Source organism: Diceros bicornis, chromosome 16 (assembly GCF_020826845.1).
Source record: "Diceros bicornis minor isolate mBicDic1 chromosome 16, mDicBic1.mat.cur, whole genome shotgun sequence".
Classification (NCBI taxonomy): Eukaryota; Metazoa; Chordata; class Mammalia; order Perissodactyla; family Rhinocerotidae; genus Diceros; species Diceros bicornis.
Window position 1 is genome coordinate 35,550,411 of NC_080755.1, and position 21,904 is coordinate 35,572,314.

Below are 21,904 nucleotides of genomic sequence, written 5' to 3' on the forward strand. Positions count from 1 at the left end.
TAGCACAAAATGCTTTTATATTCAATTGTATGTATAACCTGGTTTGCGTGTGTTTTTCACAATTCTTTGTTTCTGAACTGTCGTTGCAGCTGGTTATTGTGTGATTACATATATACTTGGAGTTGGAGACAGGCACCTGGATAACCTTTTGCTCACAAAAACAGGTAACAAACAGTGGCTACTAGCAGATAAACATTTTATATGCCAGTGATTTTTACCCTGGAAGCTGTTTAGTAACAAAATAAGTTGCATAAGTGAAGAGAAATCATAGGCTCTTACAAGTCCCTTTATATGGTACCTTTGAAGGACATCTAGGGGAACTCTCATCCCCTATAAGAATCACTTCAGTAGTAATCCTACAGATGGTTATAGCCTTGCTTCTTAAAATGCCTCCTTTGATGGAAAGACCATAATGTATGCAGGCAGTCCAGTCTCTTGCTGTACAGCTCTAGTTAAAATGTTGGAATGTTCTTTCTCTTATGAAACTACACGTAACTCACATTAACCCCTATCTTCCTTTGCTTTTCCCCTCGGAGTTCCGTGGGATAATCATTCACATCCCCCTTCTTCCTGATAACTCTTTGGCCCCATGGCTTTAAACACTATCTCTGTGCAAACAACTTCCAAACTTATAGCTTTCTACTTCAATCCATTTCATCAGCTTCAAACTAAAAGATCTAGCCACTGAAATCCTAATTATATAACCAGTTGTAAAAGTTGTTTTCTTTCTCCACTACTTGCCTAATACCTGCTCCTCACCTTGTTTTCCCATCTCAGTGAATAGCAACGTCATCCACCCCGTTGTTTAAGCCCGAGACTTAGGAGTCGTTTTTAATTCTACTCTTGGCCTCATCTCACATAGTGAACCTGTCAGCAAATCTCATCTACTCCGCACCTCCAAAATAGATCATGAAGTTACCCATTTTCTTCATTTCCACTGCTCTGACCCCATTTGAAGCTACCAACATCTTTTGTCCAAACTGAATAAAAATCTGACCTCTACTATGGCCGTGGTGCCTTACCCATACTGACCAGTTTGAGTGTCTAAATGTCAAACCACTCCTGCCTCAGGCAAGTGCCCTTGTTGTTTCCTCTTCCTGGCAAGCTCTTCTCTCGCATCTTTGCCAGTCTGACGTTGGTTATTAAGTCTGAGTTTGAATGGCATCTCTTTAGAGAAACCTGTTCTAACTCTCTGATCTGAAATGACATATACCTGCCACCCTACCCCCTCCATTACTCTCTATTTATTATTCTGTTTTGTTTCCTTTATTGCACTTCTCACTAGCTGAAGTTATCTTTTTTATGTAATTCACCAAATGTTTATTGAGCACCTACAATGTGCCAAGTATTGTTCTAGGTGCTGGGGATGCCAAAACGAGCAGAGCAGACAGAAATCCTGGCCCTCATTCTTGTCATCATCTGCTCCCATTCAGGATGCAGGTTCTGTGAGAGCAGGGACCCTGCCCACCCAGTTTGCCACCACCTAGCTAAAGTGTTTGATAAATCAGTGTTGAATTAATGAATGAATAAATATTTCTGCTCTTCTATGTAGCTTTTTCTTTCCTGGGCTAAATACTCCAAGTTTCTTCAGCATTTCACAGAAAATAAATTTTAAAGTACTCTTAAAATAGTCTCTCAGGTAAGGACATTTTCTGTTTTGTTAGTATTCCTCCAAATTGTGATACCAAGAATTTAACATAATACATGGAGTGGAGTCTGACTAATTATTAACATAATAACCCTATTAATTCACATAATATGGAATTTCATATATTCAATTTTAAATTATTAGTGTAAAAAATTATCTGTGGTAGAATTTGCACGTGAGACCCATGTCTGTGTCAAGGCCAGGCAGTCCCTTTGATAACCAAGACCAAAGGAATGTAATCATAGTGTCATGGAGGTTCTTGCCAAATTTGCTAATTTAGCAAAGGATATTTATAAAACATTATGGTGTATTTGCAAAGAATTATAATTTGGTTGAATCTTTTAACCACATTTCTTTTTATGTTGTAATCATTTTATAACCACAATGGAATTCTTTAATGTGTAGAGTAGCATTACATCTATAATGTTATATTCACAGATCTTACTTGTCTCTTCTTTTGAAAATTGATAAATAATAGACCTTTTTCTGTTGGACTTTGAGAACTGCTGTGTCGTGTGTGTGTGTGTGTGTGTGTGTGTGTGTGTGTATGTGTGTGTCTGTGTGTGCTGAAGGGAATATTTTAAGGGTACGATTTGGGAAGAGGAGTCTACCTAATATACTTCTTTGGCTCAGGTCACAGTTATTTGTTTTCTGGAAATTTAATTATAAAATTTCTGAAACAGAAGGTTTTAAGCTTCTCATCACCAGTTTTCCACTAGAGGGTGCTCCAAATTTGCCTTTACAAAACAAAAACCTTAAAATGTGCTAGATGAGAGGCACATTCTCTTTAATTTAAAACAGCATTTCTTTGAGTCGTTTTTTCGTAACTGCTGTTTAGTTATTTTATCCCTTTACAGGCATACCTCAGAGATATTGCAGGTTCGGTTCCAGACCGCTGTAATAAAGTGAATATTGCAATAAAGTGAGTCACATGAATTTTTTGTTTCCCAGCGCATATAGAAGTTATATTTACACTATACTGTAGTCTGTTAAGTGTGCAATAGCGTTATGTCTGAAAAGACAATATACATACCTTAATTAAAAAATACTTTATTGCTAAAAAATGCTAACCATCATCTGAGCCTTCAGCAAATCATAATCGTTTTGCTGATGGAGAGTCTTGTAAAAAACGCGGTTATCTGCAAAGTACAATAAAGCAAAGTGCAATAAGACGAGGTATGCCTATATATCATACATTTTAAGTCTTCTTCACTAAGATAAATGTTTTCAATTTTCAGGTTTAGTTTGAATGAAAATAGATTATACATATAAAGAAGCAGCAATTATGTCAAGAAAAATGGAAGTATAATGAATTTCTCAACTTCTAAAAATTTATAATGATTTATTTAAAAATGTTTTGTGTCTATAGTCATTTTTTACTAACAGTCCATATTTCAAAGCAGTTTCAAGATATATTAATTACATATATGTTGTAATTAGACTTTGTATAGTTTAAACAACTATTATATATTTAAAGTGAATTTTGAATGTGGTTCATTGCAGGGAATACATTTCAGTGCGTGTAGTTAAAAATGTCTCAAACATCATGAAACATCTTCTCTTGTATATTTTGGATCTATTATGCCTTCAACACAGACTGTAACATATTAAAAATTTAGAAGTTTAGATTCTCTTATGTAACTCTTTAATCTCTTAGTGTTGATGGAGCATTTTTTTAACTTCTCCCATTCTTCAAAATAAAATACTTTTTGTCTTCTGTTCTTCTCATCTGCCAGCTTGGCCAGGTTTAGTCTATGACTCTGCTCTGGGTGAAAGTGGTTTGGAATTGTAATCAGAGTTCTACTGATTCATCTGTTTCCGGTTCCCTGGTATGAGAGATGGAACAGAGAGGAAGGGAGACACCCAGAATTCATTTCCCTGGGGTCTTGGGGATTTGCCCCCAACACGCTGTTCCACTTGTAAATACAGATGAGACAGAAAAGGTCAGACTGAGAGCTTTAAGGAGTGTGTGGAGGAAAATGTTTCACTGCATATAGAGAATTTCAAAATCTATACAATGGTAGTGTGCAAAAATGCAAAATGTAAGTCTCAATTACAGATTTCCCAGAAAACTTTTTGCCTGTGCTTTATTTGGTTGTGCATACTTGCAGCTTAAGGTTTCCTCAGCTTGTACAGCAGAGGGCGTTGTGTATCCGTCATAAATGTAAAAGTCTGGAAATTCCTTTGTCAGTGTATTGTCAGATGGTCAATTATAACATGGTTTTCTTGAAGCAAATTTGAGGGGAATGATGTTTCACTTATTATGTGAATTAATGCATTAATATAGCATTATTTAGGCAAGAAATTACAAAATTTAAGCTGTGGTATGGGGTTAGAAAAAATGAATTTTTTCAGAGTCGGTGTTCTTTGAGGAAGCTTTAAGAAGTTTATTCAGGGTAATTCAGTTGTGACAGGACTCAAATGACACATGATTTGGGTTTATCTCACCTCTTTGGAGAAAGTTTTTGTTTTGTTTTGTTTTTATTTTTGAGAATTTGAGGAAAAAAGAGGAACAGTGTGAGTGAAAAGCTTGTTTGTTTTTTATGGTATAAAAACTTTATAATGGAATTAACATATAAAATTAATATGTAAATAACCTGAAGACATTCCCAAATGAAAGCAAGAAGCTGGGTGTCTGTAGTAAAGGGAAAGTTCCTTGTAGGTCCTACAGATGGCCCTTTTAATCTAGAGTTATCTATTTATAGAGTGAGAGGAGTGGTGGCTTTTTTTTCTGTGTTGGCACTTCACAGTGCCAAGTGAGCCTTTTGTCAGAAAGCTCAAATTAAAGGAAAATAGTCATTCTTATTGTTATCCAAATTGGATTTTTTTTTTTTTTTCTGCTGAGGACGATTCGCCCTGAGCTAACGTCTATTGCCAATCTTCCTCTTTTTGTATGTGAGCCACCACCACAGCATGGCCACTGATAGAGGAGTGGTGTAGGTCTGTGCCGGGAACCAAACATGGGCCACTGAAGTGGAGCGTGCCGAAATTAACCACTAGGCCACCAGGGCTGGCCCAGATATTTTTTTTAAAATACATCTCCTATCCTGATCTTTGTTATCATTCTTTAATTTTATGTGAAATTGATTCCTTTTTCAGTTTGGAGGAACAGTCTCACATAGAAGTTAATATGTCCAGCTCTAAAGTCAAATTCTTTGGGTTAAATTGCCCCTCCACCATTGGGTGACTTTGGGTAAGTCATCTAATATATCTATGACTCTGTCTCTTCTTCTGAATGTGTAAATGATAATAGAACCTCTCTCCTGGTGGTGTTGTGAGGGTTGATGAGATAGTATGGTAGAGTTTTGTTTGGTACTGAGCACATAATAAATATGCCTTCTGGACTAGCTAGCTGTTATGATTTTGTTCGTTTGTTTTACCACCAGGAAATAAGAATGCCTCCCTTTTTTGGCTTATGTTATTTGGAATAATAATTTTAGAGATAAGAAAATAAGTAATATATTTTTAAAATTCCTTTTTCCCACCACAAAAGCCAAACTCCTTTAAGTTACTGCCTTCTAAATTCTGAGTGGCTCTTTTTTTTCCTAGTATAGGAAGGTTTATAAAAGAGAAGCAATCAATTTGATCATTGATTTAATCTTATCCTTTCTGTGCTTTAAGGTAAACCTTGATATTTAAAAAATAAATATGTTTATTTGTTTTATTTTTTCTCAGAGCATAATACAGTTGTTCATAATTTTCAAAATCTTTTTATATAGGAAGAACTTAGTTACTATTCAAATGGTGGTGCTTTCTCAGCTAGTTGTATTTAAATTATTCAGTTTGGTATATTAAATATACTGTAAAATCTAAAACTAGAGACTTATTTTCTTAATGTGCTTGTTTATTCTCTGGGACATGAGAGAAAGGGATATAAACAGTTTTATGCATTTAAAAGGTACCCGGTAATTGGTTTTAAAATGAATAAATGAACTAGATTTTTTCATGTCATTTTTATCCATCTTTAGGGTTTCCAGAAGAATCTGTTTCCTGTCTAAACTTTTATTGTTACTATAGACTGTGGACATACTACTATTTACCAGTTTGATTGGTTTTTCTAAGTTGATGTATGCAGAAGAGAACCAGGCATATAAGACCTTCTCTTTTCATCCATAAATACTTTTTTAGTCTTTATTAATCATTACTTAAGATGTTTAAATAATGAGAAGGACTTGTCTTGACGTGAATAGTTTTCTTTTTAAACATTTTTTAAAATATGATCTTTTCGAAGTTTCTTGAATATTCTATATCAGGAAGTCAGTCTTCTTATGTTTACTGAAACCTATCATAAGGAAAATGTTAATGGTTGCTGTAAGGGTGCTTTTTTTTTTTTAAGTTTGTTTTGGAAAGACATTGTTTCTTCTCATTAGAAGTAATAAAAAATGATCAAGTGCTATACTTTGTGTACCTAAGGAGCTAGAAATGACTTCATAGAGAAAGTGACTTAGACTGGGTCATGAAGAATGTGTTGGGTTTTATGAGATGCAAAGGGAGAAAAGCACACATTCCAGTAAAATGCCCAGAAGCTGAATGAAATAAGCAATGCCTTTGCAGGTAATCTATAGGCTGGTTAGATTAATTTGAGGTCAGATTGTGGAGAGAAATTAGTCTACTTCCTTTTGGATCACCTTTTATATGGAAAAGCTTAATTCAGTCATTGAAGTAAAGCTGTAGTTTAGGATATTAAACTTTTTTATGTAAATTTCCTTATCAGGTGATGTATTCCTTAATGCTGGGTAGACACTGTGTTTGTTTTGCTTTGCAATGAATAATTTGGGGGAAAGTTAAATTTAATGTACTTGAACGCATTCAAAGTTCCACCATAGACTAGCAACCATGAACTAGATTATTAAAAAATTAATACATTTTCATAGTGACCCCTTAAACAAAAATTGTGTCAAATTTTAAGGTAATGGGGTTGTACAATACAGGGAAACTGTAACCATTAGTCTTGAATATGAAGTGTTTTTTGGTTTTTGGTTTTTTTTTTTTTTTTTTTTTTTGGTGAGGAAGATTAGCTTTGAGCTAACATCTGTTGCCAGTCCTCCTCTTTTTGCTGAGGAAGATGTGCCCTGGGCTAACATCCGTACCAGTCTTCCTCTACTTTATATGTAGGACGCCTGCCACAGCATGGCTTGATAAGTGATGTGTAGGTCTGTGCCTGGGATCTGAACCTGCGAACCCCTGGCCGCCAAAGCAGAGTGCAGGAACTTAACCACTACACCACTGGGCCAGCCCCTTGAATATGAGTTTTAATTCATTTAAATGAATCATCTTGGTATTGTCCCCTTCACAGTGACCTAACTGAAGTTCAGAGTTGTATTAGTCAGTATAAAGTAAACAGAAGTCGTCAAGCTTTGGCCTGTATCAGAATCACCTGGAGAGCGAGTTAAAATACAGATCACTGGGCCCCAGGCTCGGAGTTTCTGATTCATTAGGTAAAGTAGGGCCTGAGAATTTGTTTTCATAGCAAAAAAACTATCCCTAATTATCTGAAAAGGTTATTAAAGTTCTCCTCTCTTTTAAAAATCCATATCTGTTTACAGGCTGGATTCTCTTCTTTTGCTTCAATTGAAATGACATATCATAATAGATTGAAAGAAGCACATGTGAGAATCCAGCTGTCTCCTATTAAGCCAGATGTTAAAGAGATTTGCAAAATATAAGGCAGTGCCACTCCTCTCACTGTATTATTTTTGTTTTGGAAAACAGTTATTATTCATAAAAAACAAGTTATGGTAAAATGTTACTGACTTATTATTTTTAATTTTTTTTTTTCCCCCAAAGCCCCAGTAGATAGTTGTATGTCATAGTTGCACATCCTTCTAGTTGCTGTATGTGGGATGCGGCCTCAGCATGGCCAGACAAGCGGTGCATGGGTGCAGGCCTGGGATCCGAACCTGGGCCGCCAGCAGCGGAGCGCACACACCCAACCGCTAAGCCACGGGGCCGGCCCTGACTTATTATTTTTAAATTAATTAATTAATATTTTTAACAAGTTGCAGTTTTAATTTCAAACTCAGTAAATATCAATAGAGGTAGCCCAGGTAAGGCTTTTCTGGGGTCCTCAATAATTTTTAAGAGCATAAAATGGTCCTGAGACCAAAATGTTTTAGAATTGCTCTTTGAAGGCCATTGTTTTTCATCTTAAAGGGTTACTGTTCTGCTTTACACAGTAAAACAGTTCTCTAGAAGAAAAGAATATTTCAGGGAAAAATACTTATTGGTTTTAATGACTATAGGAAAAATGAAAATATATAACATTTAAAAATTTGTTTTTCTTGAATGGAAATAGACTGTACAATCAAGATATATTGTCTAAGTAGACATGGTTTGCCCCCTTTTCATCAGTTGGCTTAATTTTGTCCCTATTCATAAGAAGCCATCTTAACAGTTGACTGTGAAATTATAATAAATAATATGAAACATTTAGCAGATAATTGGAATGTCTATACTAACCTGTACTTACGTATGTCTTATTGTTCTTTGTTACTCAAAAACTATTACTGAAAAATATTTCATCATTGCTATGCTTTTAACTCTAAGTGAAAATACCTCTAAGTAAGTATATCGTAAGGGTTTAACTAATAAATATTGGGAGCAATGGGAGTGTAGGTATAGGGAGCATTTTTAGTTACAAAAATACAGGTTCCATCACATCAGTCAGTAGTTGTTTGCCACCTTCTTTGTTTCTAGGTTTCGTGGTAGGGAAACAGGAAAGATATAACATTCACGTTAAAATAAAGGTACTTTGTGGGAAAAGAGTAAAAGGTCAGGTGGTATACAAAAAAAATGAGAGTGGGAAACTTACTGTGGAGTAGAGTGGCAGGGAGGAATTTTTGAATTTGGGAATTATATAGGATTTTCAAAAAAAATAGAGTTTGGATGATAGAGAACAGAAGGAGAGAGTCATATAAGTGGAGTAAGCAGAGTAGTGAAAAATGCAGTAAGTGTAACTTTGAGATTGGTCACATGTAATTATTAGACAGGCAAAATGGAAATTAAAAAAAACTCTACTATTAAATACTATTAATTTCAGCAGTATCTATTCTCTTCAATCCAAGAACTACAAATGTCTTGAACTACAATTTTAGAAATAAGTTCATGTCACTTATGCAAATAACAGGAAAATTTAATTAGCACCTCTAATTCCCTTTGTATTGCAAGCCAGGGACAGAAGGAGGTAATTACAGTCAATATTAGGTTTGTTTTATGTACACTTTACCTCTTGACTAGGTAATAGAGTTGAATACGTCCACACTCCCTGAATTTCTTAATTAAAATTTTTTTTAAATTTCATGAAGTGCATTTTAAAAATCCCTTACAAGTTTCATTTACAGATATTAACTTTAAAAGAGCTATTCCCTTTGGTATGTATGAGGATGAATTTTCTTAAAATATTAATAGCCCCTTTTCAAAATATATGACTCTTTGAACTTGCAAAGCATAATAATGGTTTCCTTGTTAGATATTGAATCTTTTATGCCTTATAATTAAGCAGTAATCCTGTTCTTTTCGAGTTTTCTTACAAGGATAGAAATACACTCTTCATTTGCAAGCTATGATGCATAGCTGACATTGGAATTCCAGTAATGCCTGTAATGAAATGAAGAAAAGTGGGGCTAGGTTTCCTATTAAAAGCATGAAGCCCATTAAATAAACCATTTGTGATGGCTGATGCCATTTGAAACTACGATAGCATGATTTATTAAGGGTGGCGGTTTTGAATCAAAGATGGGTTAGGTAGGTCATCTGCTCAATTGCTGAGTATAATTAGGAATTATATTGGTATCAAAACAAAACATTATTTAAATAATTAAATAAAACCAAGGAAAGTTTATCTGTACCTATAATATTGTAAGATTCTCATCTCTTTACTTCTTGAAGGGTAGAATGGTGTTTGTCTAATAAGGTAGAAAATAAAGAATAAAGCACAAAATGAAGTGCTTAGCTTTTTTGAACAGAGTACATATTTAGTTATAGGCAGTGAAATCCTTAACAGAAGTTAATCATGGAAAATTCAATGATAGCATATTCCCTTGAACCTTAAGGGATTAGGAGATGATGCCTTCCCAGTAAGTACCACAATTATCAAATTCCTTATTCTAAAACTAGTTTCTCGTCTTTTTGGAATCATGAACTTCCCTTTGAATTTGGTGAAGTCTGTGGATTTCCCCAAAATTGATTTCATTGTGTTTAGAGACCCCTGAAGCTCATTTTGAGATTCTGAAAAGATGTTTTTCAATCGTGAGTAATACACAGAACTGTTTTCAATAGAAATGAAAAATATACATTTTATAATCTTAAATATGTGCAACATAAACCCTGATATTAATTTCTTGTGCATCTACTCTCACTATAAAATAAAAACAGATTTATAAATTAAATCGTGTTACAAACTAGCAAAATTAAATCTAACAACACTAATGTGACAGACAATATTGAAACTAAATTGTCACTTGCAGTGTGAATATGGTACAGATAGAATAGTGTAAGTTTGAGTTCAAAGTGCTGTTAATGTCATATCCCATGTGAATATTCTTATTCTTAGCTTGAACTACTTCATAACCTCCATTTGTTCAGGCTGCTGTCATGTAATTTCAAGATGTAACGAATTCTGCTTCTGTTAGTCTTAGCCTGCAATGATTAAAGTAGCCTTACTGTTTGATACCAAACAGTCAAGAACCCCGAAATCACAGGACAGTACTAAGTAGTAAGGTAGCATCCAGATGATCCAGACTTGGCCTCTATTAATTCTATTATAGATCATCATGGAAATGAAGACACAAAATTTTTAAAACTACTTCCCACAAGAACTGTCAGGTTTCTAGAAGAAAATTTTTTGTATCAACAATGTTATTAAAAGTTGTCTAAGGGAGCCGGCCCAGTAGCTTAGTGGTTAAGTTCCCGTACTCCTCTTCTGGCGGCCCCGGGTTCACAGGTTTGGATCCCGGGCGCAGACCTATGCACACCACTTGTCAAGCCACGCTGTGGCAGGCATCCCACATAAAGTGGAGGAAGATGGGCACAGATGTTAGCCCAGGGCCAGTCTTCCTCAGCAAAAAAGAGGAGGATTGGCAACAGGCGTTAGCTCCGGGCTAATCTTCCTCAAAAAAAAAAAAGTTATCTAAGCTGTAAATGCGAAATTGAGATGTCATTGGTTAAATAAATGCAAAATAGCCACATTGAGTGCTCCTGTATGCTAGATATTATCCTAGGTTTCCGGACTATAACAAAAAAAAATAAAACAAGATTCTTGATTATAAGACTCTTAATGATTCCTTAAGATTTTAGTGTGGGAGAGAAAGATAAGTGAACAAGTAATTTCAATATACACTTAGTGAAGGTGTTTTGATAGAAATAGTTGAGATAGGAGCCTCATTAATAACTGCTTACCAAATGCATGCTGATTTGGGTAACCCTAGTGTGAGCTAGAGGAACCGTTTAGCTAAGCTGTTACTGCCTTTGTTATTTTGGGGGCGGGGCGCAAAACCATTTTTCAATTCTCTGTACTTGCTGGTCCCTTGCTATCTATGTCTAATTGTAGTTCCTTCTCATCTCATCTCCCCCATTTGTCATTTACTGTACTAGATACATCCATTAAAAAAAAAAATTCCTATGAGACTTTCATGAGTTCTCCAATTTGAGCAGAACATTTAAGCTTGGTATAAGCTTAAAAACAGAAAAAGACCAGGAGATGATTTGGGTAAATGGAAAACCGGTTTTCAGTGCAGTAATTACCTTGATAACGGCTCCTTTTTCTACAGCCCGGTGAGGACAGTGTTGCAGCCTTTGGATAGTTGTTACTATTTCATATCTGAGCAACTGTTGTCTCTTTATATATGAATCCCATGCCCCAAATTTAGTGAACTTCTGTCAACTCCAGATAATTTAATTTGCATTGCAGTTTTCTTTACTGTTGTGTGAAAATAGTGCCAGTATCTATCTTGAATTTTATTTAAATTTAATGTCATTATTAAATTTAGCCTAAAATTCAGACTTTTTTGTTACCTGGCCTTGGCAGGTTTGAAGTTCTTTCTCATTTTCAAAGTTTCATAAGATTTCCAACTTAATGTATTATTTCATTTTTCTTTGTAAGAAAGATGCCTTGAAGAGTTGCAAAAAGTAAGATTGCTTATCCCTTTATTTAATTTTAATAATTCCTGGCAGTTGTGATCTCAGGTATAAGGGACATATAAATATCAAATCAGTATATTTTAAACATCTTTAGAAGGGTAGTTATTAATATTTAGTTTTGAACAAGCTTCAATATTTAAATTTTTTTTTAAAAAGTGGTATCTGAAGTATTTAAGATAAATTTTTATAAGCACCTTTAAGAGACCAGGTCATCAGATATTGAATAGCTTGAATTAGTTTTGTGTTCAAACTGAAATGATATTTGCCTCTGACTTAAGGACATACCTTCTAAAATGGGACAAGGCTGTAAAATTATTCTTAACTTAAATGAGGTTTTTTTGTAATTTTTCTTGACACATTCATCTATAATTTAGTTGGGAATAATAATAATGACAGCTAACATTTAGAGTGTTTGCTGTGTACCAGGTACTGTGTTAAATATTAGATGTATTATTTCTTTTAATTCTACCTTATGAGGTAATTATCAGTATTAACCTCTTTTGCAGTTTAGAAAGTGAGGCTTAGAAAGCTTAAGCAACTTTGTCAGGGTCACATACCCGATCAAGTGAGACATGAAGGTGTCAGGTGTACCCTGGGGCAGTTGTACTACAGACTCAGCATGCCTGTCAGCACAACACTGTTAACTTGTGTCTTCAGAGCCATAACCAGTCCATTCTGTGCCCATCATTGCTGTATATTTCCAACAGTGATCTAATGGTGGAATATAGAGTTTACCAATAACAATAATAATGCTCAGAGAAAGAGGTCGAGTGAAGGGTATAGCTAACATCTTAATGGATAAAGTCAATGTATAAAAATATTTGGCAAGGTGGCAAAAGTGTGCAAAAACTCAATACATATTCCTCAAGAAGGAAAGCTTTTGGCTGGTGCCTTTGAGAGGGAAAAAAAAAAAGTCTAAGCTTCCCAAACACATGATGGAGGATAGGCCACATAATCAAATCATAATGTATTACAAGACAAATAAGAGTGGGCAGGTTGCACTAGGGGGATATTGGATTGGCTTTTTAAATGAATTCATTCCTTCATTCAACAATGAGTGCCTACTGTGTGCCAGAAACTATTCAGAGGCTGGGGATACAGCAATACACAAAATAGGCATAAATCCCTGCCTTGGTGGAGCTGAGATTGTAAGATCCATGGGGTTACTTTTTGTGTTAAAATGTATGCCTACTTTATACTTGCCTATAAATCACAAAATACTTTATGAATTCTATGGTGAACCATTCTCTAACATAAATGATCACGTTCTTATATATCTGGTCTATGAGTTCAGATGTCTGCTCTAGGATTTGTCTTCACGGGCACTGCAGCTGTGTTCAGCTCTTGGCAGATGTAAATTGCTGGCTTGGTTTCTTAGTTTGCAGCTGAGTGACATGGATTAGTGGGAAATGGTTCAAATGAAGCTAAAAATTTAGTTTGAAATTGGGAGTTTTTTGGGGCAGGGGGGAGAAGAGTGATAAGTTAAAGGAAAGATTCATCTCAGGAATACTTAAGAGAAACGGTCTTCCACTATATGAAGGGCAGTTTGTTTAAACTTTAGAATGAAAAACTTGCTACAACATACTAATTTCTGTTAATATCTTAAAAAGTTGTCCAGGCTTTAGCTGTCTTTGATTCTGGAGATCTAAAAGTAGGATTTAAATTTTTAAATTATTATTACTGTGGGATGATTTTACACATATTTTCATCTGACTGAATGTGAGTCGAAACAAAAATATGCTCTGAAAGCTACTCCCAAGCCTGGGGTTAGAAAATCAAATAATGTAATACACTTCATCATGAACTAGTATTCTTTATGAAGAGACACTGCTTTACCAATTGTATGACATAACCCCTTCCCAGTTCTTTAAGATAATCTGGAAACAAATGAGTTTCTTATCAACATCCAGGCAAACTCTTCCACATAGACTTTGGATATATTTTGGGTCGGGATCCGAAGCCTCTTCCTCCTCCCATGAAGCTGAATAAAGAAATGGTGGAAGGAATGGGTGGCACCCAGAGTGAGCAGTACCAGGAGTTCCGGAAACAGTGTTACACAGCTTTTCTCCACCTTCGAAGGTAAGTTGATTTGCTTGACATGGAGAATTTTGGTAAATTCCTTTCATAGAGCAAGAAAAGGAGTTGCTAAATTTATATGTTCTTTAGCATCACTCTCCTTCAAAATGACACAGGCAACAATATTTCTTAATGTATTTTTTTTTTTATATAATTTTTATTTATTTATTTTTTCCCCCAAAGCCCCAGTAGATAGTTGTATGTCATAGCTGCACATCCTTCTAGTTGCTGTACGTGGGACGCGGCCTCAGCATGGCTGGAGAAGCGGTGCGTCGGTGCACGCCCGGGATCCAAACCCCGGGCCGCCAGTAGCGGAGCGCCAGCACTTCACTGCTAAGCTACGGGGCCGGCCCTTGATGTCTATTTTGATTAACAGTCTGATATTAAAAGAAGAAGAATTTCTTGTTTTCCCACTAATTATCTGGTTGCTAAATCCCACCAAAAGGGAAGCTGGCATTACATAAGATTAGGCAAACATGAAGCCTTCAAAAGCAGAGGGTTGAAATCATTTTAATAAAATATGCTCTGTGTTCTTTGACAGTGCTGGGATAGAGAAAAGGTTAAGAAGCTTCCTACTACTCAGATCTCCCTGAAGCCAGTCTTGAAGGATTATAATCACCACGTTGGGTTTTTTTCCTTCTCCCTAGCTGACTTCCCACTTCTTTATCAAAGAGTGAAGCGTTTAGCTTATTTAGAGTGATATTAATCCAATCATTTTTATTCTTTAGCACGTTTATCAACCTTAGTTTTGGTTGCTGTTCAGGTGCATTCAGAAGTTTGTTAAATGATTGAAGAATAAAAGTTACATACGATTTTGTCTCTCTTTAGCACCTCATCCATCATTCTGCTAAAAAAAGTGTTGATTTTTCTCTATCCTTTCTGTTTTCTCCAATGCCACTATATCTCTGCTTCCTTCATCCTAATTTACTTAGGACTGAACATCATATATCATCAGGAAAAAAATAAATCAAAAGTCATGTTTGTTAAATTCATGACACAACTCTGATGCTTAGTCAAAAATGGCAGGATCATTTGACTCTAATTCTGTTTTCAACCTAACTGTGAAAAATGAATATTCTTAGTCCAGCAGAAAAGCCCAGCTCAGGAGACGTACCTGTGTGCTCTTCCAGGTGACAATATAACCGATAGACAGTGAGTTGCCTATGCATGTGTGCTCTGTCTTGTCTGTTTTGTAACCTCAGTTAATCATAAGTGGTTAGAACATAGACACTCAATATATGTATGTTGAACCTTCAGTATTTTTATGAAAACCCCCAGAATTTCTGCTTCACATGTAGGATGAAGCCATAATCCCAGGTGATGTTAATGTTACTGGTCCCAGGAGAATGGCCGTCATATATTAATCAGGTTTCATCTTTGCAGTGACTCAAGAGGCCTTCATTGTTAACTCGGTCTCTACCATGTGTCATAAACTGTAACGTGCATTTTACAAACAGCCACGTTGTTTACCCTTTGGGTAGCAGAATGACTCAGTTTTACGTTCCAGAAATGCTAAAGGAATACTGAGAACGTCAGTGCTCTTTTGATTTGCCTGGTGATGCAGAAGCACTTCCAGAGAGATGAGAGTTCCACTTTAATATCTGGGATTTTTAATTTAAAATAGTCAAAGCCTATGGAAAACTAAATGGAACCATGGTGATCTCAGTGAGGAGGCAGACAAGATGATATGAAATGATAACTAGAGAAATGTCAATGGTGCTCTATCTTACTGAAAGCAGAAGGAAAACAGTGTGCTTTATAAACTGTCATTGATAATGGATTAGTAGCAATTCAGTAGAATGAGAAAACAGAGGCAAGTTATTAATGTGGAGCCAAAGTTAACTTTCCTCGCTCCTAAGAAAAATCAGAAACAGATTAATCTATATAATTTTATATTGAGTCTTGATGAAGATTGTTTTATTTTTTATTTTTATTTATTTATTTATTTTGGTGAGGAAGATTTGCCCTGAGCTAACATCCGTTGGCAATCTTCCTCTTTTTTTGCTTGAGGAAGATTAGCCCTGAGCTAACATCTGTGCCAGTCTTCCTCTATTTTGTATGTCGGATGCCTCCACAGCAGGGCTGATGAGTGGAGTAGGTCCGCACCTGGAAGCCGAACCGGTGAACCCGGGCTGCCAAAGCGGAGCGCGTGGAACTTTAACCACTCAGCCATGGGGCTGGCCCCCCTTTTATTTTTTAAAATTGCACTGTACTTCACTTAACATTAGTTGGACCCTAATATTTTGATCAACATTTATTTTTTAATGTTGCATTTTAGAATATGGTTCAGTTAGTAAAATTCCCTATAGGACACAATAGTTAACTGATAGTCAAAAACTTGTTTCAAGCTAAGGTTATTTGACACATTTATTATTAAGGTTTATTATTAAGGTAGGTATGACTAGCCATCTTCTTTTCATGGTTATTGTTGATTTCTGATCAATTTCTGCAACAAAAAGCCATTGAATAACAGTGGACCACATAAACAGAGCAGTCCCTTTGGAACTCAGTTATGAATGGTTACAGTTGTGCAGATGTCAGAACACATTTTATGGTGGTGTGATTTTCCTGTAACAAAACATAGTATCGTCTCTTTTATTAATCGATACCTATTACACCAGTAATTAATTGGTAAATTTATTTTTTGGATACTCTCTCATGGCAACAGTAGCAATGGTAAAACATTTTAAATCTTAATATTCAAGGAAAACATAATTCCTTCTCTTAATCCATGTTTATGCCAAACACCTTGCTCTAGACACTGATGATACAAAGATGGCCTAAATTTTTCAATAAAAATACTGAAATTAGGAATGCATTTAACTGTATCAAGCAAAGTTCTTACATTGTGTCAGAGGATGTTTGCCTAGTCACCCAATAGCAGTGAATTTATTGATCACACTACTTTTTATCATTAACTTCATTGTTTTGCCTCCTTAAAGTGGTACACTTATTAAATAAACCTTTTTTTTAGGATTATACTCTAATCATTGTTGCATGCAAAATAGATAGATTGTAGGGGAAATAGATCTCTGAAACCCTGTAAGAACCTCACTTGATGTAGTTAAATGCATCTCTATTTTTAGTATTAAAGGTTTTTACTGAAAAATTTAGACCATCTTTGTGTAACCAGTGGGTAGCAGGGTGGTTGGCATAAACATGGGTAGAGAAAGAGCACGTTTTCCTAGAACACTGTACTCAACCCACTCCTTTTACAAAATCTAAATTATATCATATCCATCCTTACATCTTTGTCTAAACTTGGTTTTGCACACTTTTCCCACCTTATCATTATTTTTTTAACCTTAGCCTTATCTTCTCTTTTGATAATGGTTTTAAAGATTTCTAGTAACCTTGAAATCTGTTTTTCTGAGTAGGATATTGAATGACTAATATACTTTGTGTTTTGGGTTGCTTGTTCTGTCTTAAATGGAAAATGGCAACAGATGTAAAGATTAATACAGTTAAAGTTGGGACAGATTAGCCACAAAGTAATTGGATGTTTAAGCTTCTTATAGAATATTCCATTTTATATTTATTTACATTGTGTTTCCCTTTGCTGTAATAATAGAAGCATGAATGGTTAAATTTAAACCAGCAGATAATCCAGAAAGCATCAATATTAGCCTTTTAAGAAAGAAACACACATTATGCGTCCATAAAGGCAGACATTTTAACATAGTTCCTGGCTGCCCATTAGAATCACCTGGGGAACTTTGGTGGGGGGCAGTTCTGAGCCCCATCAGATTTACTTGGGCTGGTGAATCTCCCCAGGTGAATCTAATGGGCAGCCAGTTTTGAGAATCTCTGAAATATCCCTTTGAAAATTGAGCCTTATATTTCCCTCCCTGTGTTACCCTGTGAACTACCCTGTGGTATATTCCTGAGATTCCTCTATGACAAAATTGAGAGAAACTGTATAATCAACAAAGCAGAGTATGAATAATTGAGCGTTCATTGAAGGAGCATATTTTTTTCATAACATAATACATAGGAGCTGGCTGTACTCAGCTGAGACTACGGTCCTTGCAGCCCTCTCAAGTGGATCATCTTCTTTATTTCCATGTCTTACATACCATAGAGTTTAGAGAAGGGCTTGGTGCCTCTCTTGCTCCCTATTACCACTTCCAAACCATTTCTTTCCTTGCCTTCTTAAAGAACAAAAGCATAGACACACACACCATGAGATCATGCCATCATCTGCCTACCACCCCATCACTCTCATTCATTGGAAACTTTCATTTTCTTCGTCTTCATGACTACTGCTGTGACTTCAACATCCACGTGAATGGTCCCGCCATGACCTGGCCTCTCAGGACCATGTCCTCCTCATCTAGAGCCAGCCTTGGCCACTCCTTCTTATCAATACCAGTAAATTTACCCCTCCAAAATCTCTATCCCAAGCTTCCGCTCTCTGACCAACACTTATCCTTACAGCTCGTTTTGGATGTGCCCTGTTCCTACAAGTCTTCAACCTCATTGGTGCTTCTAGTCTCATCATCCTACCACTACATATAATCTACCTCATATTCTCACTTTTCTCCTTTCCCCACTGAATTTTATGGCCCTAAACTGTCATCACTCTTACTGCCCCTCCCTCTAAACTTGCTCTTATGCATTTTTATCCAGTCCTGTAACCTCCCCTGCTGAAACTCCAACTCTAATCAGAACTGTCTGTCTGCCTATTTCATGTGTATACTTCAACAGCTGTATGTTACTGATGAAAATCCAACAATGATGGTTTTAAGTCAGTCGTTCTCAGCTGAGAGCTATTTTGCACTCCCTCTCCCCGCAAAGCACATTTGGCAATGTCTAGAGACAATTTTGGTTGTCATAACTGGGCGAGTGCCACTGGCATCTAGTGGGGAGAGGTCAGGGATATTGCTGAACATTGTACTGCTACCCTATTTCTTGACTCTCCTTCACAGCACATCTACTTTAAGAAGTTCTCTTCTCCGTCACCACTTACTTGCTTCCTCTTCCTCCTTCAGCCTTCTCCAGTAACGCTTCCAGTACTACTCTGCTATTGAAATTAATTTTATCAAGATAAACAGTCACCTGTACCAAATCCAGTGGCTACTTTTTCTTCTTAGCAGCTTTGACACGGTTGACCACGTCTTCGTTCCTAAAAACCTTTCTTAGATTTGGTGTAACCCACAACCCTGTTTTCTTGTTGCGTTACTGGCCACTCCTGCTTCTTTGCTGATTTCTTCCCTCTTCTGTCTGACCTTCGCATATTGAACTATCTAGAAGTTCCGTTATTAGTATAGAGGATATAGTTTTGCATCTGTTTTCCCCTAAATTCTCTCCTTCGGCATTTTCATCCAGACCTGTGACTTTAAATAGCATCCAAATGCTGATGGCTTCAAACTAATTCCATCAGCCCTGATATCCCCTCTGAGATATATCTAACTACCTATTCAACATCTCAACTAAGAATCTAGTGAGCATCTCAAACTCAGTGTGTTTAAAGTGGAATTCTTGATTCCCTGCCCCAAATCCTGTTTCTCCTTCATTCACTCTTTCTTATTTTGATAAATTACCATAGTTCCCCATTACTTAGGGTAAATTGTTGGTGATATTCAGTTCCTCTTTCCTCTCTCCCTCACTCCATTGAAACCATCAGCAAGAGTCATCTGCTCCATCTTCAAAATATAGTCTGATAACCTCCATATTGTTTCTTTTTCACCTGGACATCTGTGAAATAGTTTCCCTACCTCCATTCTTATTCCCCACAAGATGGTCAGTGTAAGCTTTGAAAAATGCATATCTAAGTGTGTCACTCCACTCTTTAAACTCAGTTGCTTCCCAGTGCACTTAGAATAAAGTCATACCTCCTTAAGATGACTCCTCTCTGCACCCCATCAGTCTTTGACCCATCTCCCTGTTTTTTCATTATTTTTTAAAGCTTTATCAGTCAACCAGGTATGAAATTATCTGCTTTATCAGTTTATTGTGTGAGTTCCCACCCTCTTCCAGAATGTAAGCTTCATGAATGTAGGGACCTTGTTTGTTCAGTTCAACTCTATATCCTCAGTGCCTAGAACAGTGTATAAAGTGAGCACTCAGTAAATATTTGTGGGTTGAATGAATAAAATTATTATATGAGTAAAAGTGGAATGACATCTGTGATGTGCTTTTTATCAGTTCCCACAAAGAAATCAGTAACTTGAAGCTAGGTTAAAGCTGTTTAGCTATGATCATATGTTTTTTTTTAAGCATATAAGTGAGATAGGGCCTAACCTGATTTGAAGACTATGTCAAGGTGAAAGTTGTCATTATGGGCCCTCTTGATCTTCATGGGCAGTATAAAATACAAAAATAATGATAAAATAGGTAATTTGAGGTTCATATGGATAGTCATTTTTGTCTACAAGTTCTATTATCATTATAGTTCAAGCATGAAATAGTTTTTATGTAACATGTTGTGCCTTTTTATATTTGGAAGGGTAGATGGCTGGAATAAAGATTCTGCACCACCTAAACCCTGACCTCTACTCCCCGAGAAGAAAATGCAAGGCCCTTGTGTTGACACTTTTACTGAGAGCAGCTAAAAACCTTCCTTGCCTAAAACCAAAGTTTCCTTTACTCACATCCATCCTCAAAGTCAAACCTGAATCTCCTTTTATCACTACAGTGCTAAGGGGCCCCCAGAGCATAACTTCCAAGGGGAGAGTGTTCTGGAGCAGGAGGTGGTTTTGCCCAGTATACACTTATTTACACCTTTCCCCATAAGCCTCCATCTCTGGAAATGAGCATCTGGAATAGGAACATTCTCCTTGTTTGGAAGAATAGGGAGAGTTTGAGGATTGGTGAGGATGAACCTTCAGTTTCTATAGGGGCCAGCTTACTCCAAAGTTAATATTATGTAGATATCTTGCCTGTTTTTAATGCAGTAGAGTACTAGCTGTTTTTTCCTTCATTTAGGATTACTTATATCCAGACCAGTCACTGTAGTTCCTGAAATGGTGATTAGTATCCCGGGAGGATACTCATGAATGACTAGTGGGATGATAGTATTTCCCTTTCATTCATTTAGCCATCACGTACTGAGGTAGTCTTAAAATAGCAGATCTTGTCATCATTTAGCAAAGGTAGATCTTCATCACTTAGTAAAATGCTAATTAGATATAAAGTGGATTCTCCTTAGACCTCTTCTAAAAAGAATATTCGTACTAAAGAATGAAAAGAATATCATTATTAGATCGTTACTCCAAAAATTTGTTCCATAGTGTGGGACCTAAAAATGGCATTATATCAACACCCCAGAATAAGATATTTTCAAGCCTTGCTTTTCACTGAGACAGTGAGACAGTGATGAATAGTTGCACATTCTGTTTTTCATAGGAGTAATAGTAATCATTATAAAGATCCGAGTACCGCTACTTCTAGGAGTGTTCTTGCCATGAGAAAGAGCTACAAAATTCTAACACATTGCTATTTTTTTTTCTTTCCCACTCTCCTTTAGGTATTCTAATCTGATTTTGAACTTGTTTTCCTTGATGGTAGATGCCAACATTCCAGATATTGCTCTTGAACCAGATAAAACTGTGAAAAAGGTAATTTTTATACATCCTTAGATACCACAGTCTACTTTGCATATATAAAAGACGTTAGAGTTTTAACAACCCATTTCCCCTTGTCATCCCGGCCCCAAGACTCTTAAGTAACGTAAATTAAGAAAGAGATCTTGGGCTGGCACCGTGGCACAGTGATTAAGTGCGCGCACTCCGCTGCTGGCGGCCTGGGTTCAGATCCCAGGTGCGCACCGATGCACCGCTTGTCAGGCCATGCTGTGGAGGCGTCCCACATAAAGTGGAGGAAGACTGGCACGGATGTTAGCTCAGGGCCAACCTTCCTCAGCAAAAAGAGGTGGATTGGCATGGATGTTAGCTCAGGGCTGATCTTCCTCACAAAGAAAAAAAAAGAGAGATCTTGTATGTCATTTTTTTCACATTCCAGAATACAACAGCCTCTCAAGTCCTCTGCAGCCAGTTCGCTCCCCTTTCCTGTTCATACCTGCATTCACATGAATTCGCTTTA

General features: G+C 36.4%; 1 protein-coding gene across 3 annotated transcripts in view; it reads left to right on the forward strand.

The window, feature by feature from the left end:
• PIK3C3 (phosphatidylinositol 3-kinase catalytic subunit type 3) overlaps window positions 1-21,904 on the forward strand; it is a 142,943-nt gene that overhangs the window by 97,717 nt on the left and 23,322 nt on the right. For 2 of the 3 annotated variants that reach the window (XM_058557028.1, XM_058557029.1), the window contains exons 21-23: window positions 90-164; window positions 13,696-13,864; window positions 21,330-21,420. In XM_058557028.1, coding sequence (XP_058413011.1) covers window positions 90-164; window positions 13,696-13,864; window positions 21,330-21,420 — 335 coding nt within the window. Of the gene's footprint in view, window positions 1-89; window positions 165-4,747; window positions 4,842-13,695; window positions 13,865-21,329; window positions 21,421-21,904 lie in introns of those variants that run through there. The other variant, XR_009222447.1, reaches the window with a different exon arrangement.